At 42.7% G+C, this 5,960-nt stretch overlaps 1 protein-coding gene across 1 annotated transcript; it reads left to right on the forward strand.

Annotated features, from left to right (window-relative positions):
* Window positions 1–516: 516 nt before the first annotated feature.
* CHIA (chitinase acidic) lies at window positions 517–5,723 on the forward strand. Its single transcript, XM_081810685.1, is given in 10 exon segments — window positions 517–1,323; window positions 1,326–1,393; window positions 2,639–2,754; window positions 2,936–3,031; window positions 3,033–3,057; window positions 3,547–3,730; window positions 4,212–4,333; window positions 4,421–4,562; window positions 5,315–5,391; window positions 5,423–5,723. Coding segments are annotated over 10 exon segments (1,092 nt in total). The 5' UTR covers window positions 517–1,241; the 3' UTR covers window positions 5,603–5,723.
* The last annotated feature ends 237 nt before the right edge of the window (window positions 5,724–5,960 follow it).

Genomic DNA, 5,960 nt, shown 5'->3' on the forward strand with positions numbered 1-5,960 from the left:
TAACAACACAATTTTGTTGTTGTTGTTGAAGTCTAATTAACATACAGTATTAGTTTCAGGTGTGCAGTATACTAATTCAACAATTCTATACATTACTCAGTGCTCACCATGATAAGTGTACTTTTCCTCTCCTTCACCTATTTCACCTCATCCCCTTACCTACCTCCTCTCTGACAACTACCAGTTTGTTCTCTGTATTTAAGAGTCTGTTTTGTGTTTGTCTCTTTTTTCTTTGTTTATTAAATTCCACATCTGATTGAAGTCATATGGCATTTGCCTTTCTCTGACTGACTTATTTCACTTAGTATTATCCTAAGTATTGTATAACAACACAATTTTTATAAAGAAAGTCTTCAGTAATGAAGGAAAATTATCCTACAGAATATCTTATCAAGGCAACATCGAACTATATGACCAGGTCCAATACCAAAGCAACGTTATTTTAAATAGAAGGACTCATGGATTTTGAAATTTCTCTTTTCTATTCTTTGCTTTGTAGGAACAGCCAGCCTAAAACTCTCCTGGCCATTGGAGGCTGGAACTTTGGAACTCCCTGTAAGTCCTCTCTGGGAGAGCCTGGTGTTCATCTGCTATTGAAAACAAGTTATGTTCCTTTACACTTCACAATCTAAGACAGGTTATGAAGGATGCACATTAAACAAATAGACTACTGGAATAAATTACTCTACCAGTACCTCAATATTAAAGTAGAACACAATTTATTTTATATGTTTACATTTAGATGTATATTCTGGGATTCCATTCACAGAGGTTTAGTTACTGAGATTTCAAAACAACCTCTTCTTAAAGTATTTCAAAAGCACAATCCATGTGGAGAGTGCTATAGCACTTCTATTTACCTTCTGGGGGAAGAGAAGAGAAAGTCATGCAAATAAACAAGAAGACTTTGAAGGCATATGAACTTGGGGGGGACTATTTGGAGAGAGAACACAGTGAGCTGGGGTAGCCAGGTTTCAAAGCAACAAGTGCAACCTATGGAAAAAAAATCAGAGTCGGGTGGGTAACAAAATAAAGGGAACTCTGAAATACCATGGCTGGCTGAGTACTGATTACAAAGTAATGACAAAAGAAAACTAGAAGCATACTTATATCTGGGTTGTGGGTCCCCAGTGAAGAGCTCTGAGGCAGAAATATAAAAGTTTGATTTTACTAGAAGGTGTTGGGACCACCAAGGCGTTCCCTCACCTTGCCTTCTTTGGGTCTCCCTCAGCTTCATTGCCATGGTTTCCACTCCTGAGAACCGCCAGACTTTCATTGCCTCAGTCATCAGATTCCTGCGCCACTATGAGTTTGATGGGCTGGACTTTGGGAGTACCCTGGCTCTCATGGGAGCTCTCCTCAGGGCAAACATCTCTTCAACGTCCTAGTGCAGGTGAGGAGGGAAGTGGCAATCTCTAACCCAAGAATATTCAAAGCCTATTCTTTCCAAGGAGAATCTGGTGTTTCCCAAGTGCAACTAAACTGAAATTTAGAATTATGGAATCTTCACGTCACAAAGATTCTTAGATATCATGCCTTCATTCAACAGCATTTCATAAAGATAACAACAAGAACACATGTGTGCTATGTGTCAGACACTATGCTACTTTATTCTACTATTGTATTTTAAAAATTGTAATTCATTTCACCTGTACATCTATTCTATAATCTAGGTACTATAAGTATCATAATCTTTACTTTACAGAGGAAACTAAGGTTTAAGTAACTTGCTTAATATCACACAACTAGTAGGTGTCATAACTACCCATGCAGTCTGGCTACAGAGTCTACTGCTTCTAGCCATTACACTAGACTTATTATTTACTTATTTGTTGAACAGCTGTAGAGATAAGAAAGAACATCTCTATTCTTAGCCGAAACATGCCTCCAGTCATAATTTATAACTTCCAGTCATTGGCTTTAGTTCTGCTCACCAAAATAACAAAGGATAAAACATCTTTTGTAATCTATCATTCAATATTTGCAGACTGCTGTAACATCCTGCCTATAATTTCTCTTCTTCCCTAATTCCTTTAACTAGTATCACATGACAATTTTCAGACCCACCCTTCAGTGGAACACACTCTGGCACACTCTAATAATACAACTATAAAAACTGAACCCCGTCCTCCAAATGAGATTAAAATCACCCAAAATAAAGGTGCTCATGCTAAATAATGGAAACCCATCAGTTGGCTGTAACCACTTCCCTTATTGACGAAATCAGCATTTCGTATGATGGGATGTCAGTCTTATAAAGTAATTCATTAACTGGATAAAGGGAAGCAACATGTATAGTGCCAAAAGCTGGATATAGGTTACTGCAGCAACTGTAAGTTCAGAGTATAGTGATATAAGTGGAGCTCCGCCTGGTCATCTGGGACCTGCGTTCTGGGCATAACCTGGCTACTAACTTGCTGTGGGACTTTGGTGAAATTGTGTAACTTCTATTCATATTATATAGCTATAAAATCGATTGATATCATCAATCCTATCTACTTTATAGAGAAATTGAGAAACTAAAGTAAGATAAAATATAGGAAAGCATTTTGAAAAAGAAAAGCATGATACAAACTTACTTGTTTAAGGAACTGAAATCAGATGCATAGATGACCTACTGTACTTGATTATTCTACAGGGGAAGTGCGTGAAGGAGGCCAAGCAGATCAACAAGCCCAGTCCGATGATCACTGCTGCAGTAGCTGCTGGCATCTCCAACATCCAGTCCAGCTATGAAATCCCCCAGCTGGCCCAGTGAGTCATTCACCCTATCCTCAAACTCCTGTAGTTATCACTTTTGCAAGGTAGACTTGTCCTCAGTCTGTCTTGCTATTCAGGGACCTCATTTAGGAGGCTTTGGAAGTGGTAACTTTTGCCTGCATAGGTGTGGGAAATGACTGTCACAAATGTTTTTAAATCCCTTACCCCACCTCAGGTACCTGGACCACATCCACATCATGACCTATGACCTCCATGGCTCCTGGGAGGGCTACACTGGAGAGAACAGCCCCCTGTACAAATACCCGACTGACTGGCAGCAACGCCTACCTCAGTGTGGTGAGTCCCTGCACACATGCAGATGCAGACCAGAGATGAGGCTGCACACCATATGGAAATTCAGGGACAAAACAAATGAAAATTCTGCAAATGTCTCACTTGGATAACTATCCTTTCCAATCTCATTAACTATAATTTCACCAAAATGCTTTGAAAAAAATACTATCTGTCATTAACATCATACAATTTGCCTGTTAGAACAGTGGACTAGGGCGCCTGGGTGGCTCAGTTGGTTGGGCGACTGCCTTCGGCTCAGGTCATGGTCCTGGAGTCCCGGGATCGAGTCCCGCATCGGGCTCCCTGCTCGGCGGGGAGTCTGCTTCTCCCTCTGACCCTCCTCCCTCTCATGCTCTCTGTCTCTCATTCTCTCTGTCTCAAGTAAATAGGTAAAACCTTTAAAAAAAAAAAAAAAAAGAACAGTGGACTAACATAACTAAGCGCTGGGTCATCAGCCTGGTGGAGCCCCTAGCTAACACACTGTCATTGCAGGATTACGTCATGAACTACTGGAAGGACAGTGGGACTCCAGCTGAGAAGCTCATCGTGGGAGTCCCCACCTATGGCCACACCTTCACCCTGAGTGACTCCTCCAACATTGGCATTGGCGCCCCCACCTCTGGCGCTGGTCCTGCTGGGCCCTACGCCAGGCAGGCTGGGTTCTGGGCCTACTGTGAGGTAGGTAGTTTAGACTATACAGTTCTGTGAATTCCATGCCCTGTGCTGAACAGAATGAAGGCTCATTCTGTCCGCTACTTATCTACTTAAAATACAGCTATCATTCCAAATGCTTTAAGAGTTTAAATTCATTTACCTATTCATTTACCTAATCCAGTATGAAGAGCACTTAGAATGTGCAATATCCCTTCAAGCAACAAACTACATACTTAAGGTCATTTATATTAGCATGTAAGAAAATAAAAGAACTATATCTCTCAAAGTAATGTGGGCTCCCAAAATCAAGTATTAAGGGTAGGGATAACAGGAATATTTCAACAGCAACTTGATATTATTTACTTCAAATAACAACCCATAATTAGAAACCAGGAAAATCCCAATTGGAGACATGAAAGAAAAAAAAAAATCAAAGAGGCAAGTGTTTGTTTTTTCTTTCATGGGAATCTTATTTAAAAGATTTGAATCTCTTGACTTTTTAAAAATCTGTACCTTCCTGAAAAATGGAGCCACTCAGGCATGGGATGCTCCTCAGGATGTGCCCTACACCTATCAGGGCAACGAGTGGGTTGGTTATGATGATGTCAAGAGCTTCGGTCTCAAGGTAAGGTCAGCCTGTCTGACATACTGCGGGCCCAGCCGTGAGTCCAGGGAAGTAAAATGACCTCTGGTGTCCTCTGTCCTTAAATAGGCTTGGTGGCTTAAGGATAACAATTTTGGAGGTGCCATGGTCTGGGCCATTGACCTGGATAACTTCACAGGCACTTTCTGCAACCTGGGCAAGTTCCCCCTGATCAACACCCTGAAGAAAGCTCTTGGGCTGCAGAGTGCAAGTAAGTGAAAACAGAAGGATGCCAGGGGTATACAATTGCTCCTTCTCCCAGTCAAAAGGCAGCTCTAACATCTGCCCACCTCCACTGGCCAGGGAGTCACTTCACATTTCACCTCACTGCTCTTGCCCAGCTGAGACACAGGTGCTCCATTCTTTCCCTACCCTTGAACTTCCAGGTAAGGAATGTCATGCTTTTATGGCAAACCAGGCCTACCTGAGTTTTCCACCTCGGCTAAGTCTTAAAGGTGTGGAAAAGCCCCAAGAAATTTGGCTGGCCTTCAATATATACGCATTTACTTTTCTATGAACACTTCCCTCATGAAGTCTCTTTCAGCCCCCCTAGAGACTGAACAAGAAACCCTCAGTACTGCTCACATGTTTCTAATCTGTAATTCAGGGGAAATACCACATCCTTAAATTTTTTCCAGATTTTTCTCTTAGAGCTCATTGGCTTGCCACTTATACCCAGATCCTAGGCAAGTATTTTGCACATACTGATGCTCAGTAATTTTTTTTTTTAATGATTTTGACATCATCAGGGAAGAGAGAACTTTTTAAAATTTAAAAGCAGAGTGGCTTGAAATTATAGCTTTTCCTGAGTATGGAGTTATCTTGTGATCTCCTCACTTGTAGGGATCCAGAGCTAACAGCACTCCACCTCCAGACCTTCTCCTCAGGGCCACTAGTCTCCTCCCCTCTAGGCGAGGGTGGGAGCCTCTTCCAGGTCCATGAGTCTGTTTTGTGCTGTTTCAGGTTGCACCGCCCCTGCTCAGCCTGTGGAACCCATAACTCCTCCTCCCAGGAGCTGAAGTGGGGGCGGAAGTGGGAGCGGGGAAGTGGGAGCAGGAGCCCAGCTCTGGAAGCAGCTCTGGAGGCAGTTCTGGGGGCAGTGGATTCTGTGCCGGAAAAGCCAACGGCCTCTACCCTGTGGCGAATAACAGAAATGCCTTCTGGCACTGCCTGAATGGAGTCACATACCAGCAGAACTGCCAGGCCAGGCATGTCTTTGACACCAGCTGTGATTGCTGCAACTGGGCATAAACCTGACCTGTCTCCATTCCCGGGTCTCCTTCGCTTAGTACATCTTGCTCCTACCTAGAGTTCTGCAATAAAAGCTGTCAGTCAAAACATGAGCCTTGGGGCGCCTGGGTGGCTCAGTCAGTTAAGCGTCTGCCTTTGGCTTAGGTCATGATCCCCGGGTCCTGGGATCGAGCCCCGCATCGGGCTCCCTGCTCAGTGGAGAGCCTGCTTCTCCCTCTCCCACTCCCCCTGCTTGTGTTCCCTCTCTCACTGTGTCTCTCTCTGTCAAATAAATAAATAAAAAATCTTTTTTTTGAAAATTTTTTTATTATTATGTTATGTTAATCACCATACATTACATCATTAGTTTTTGATGTAG

This window comes from Leptonychotes weddellii, unplaced genomic scaffold, assembly GCF_054177405.1.
Source record: "Leptonychotes weddellii isolate Sample4059 unplaced genomic scaffold, ASM5417740v2 HiC_scaffold_3276, whole genome shotgun sequence".
NCBI classification, from domain to species: domain Eukaryota; kingdom Metazoa; phylum Chordata; class Mammalia; order Carnivora; family Phocidae; genus Leptonychotes; species Leptonychotes weddellii.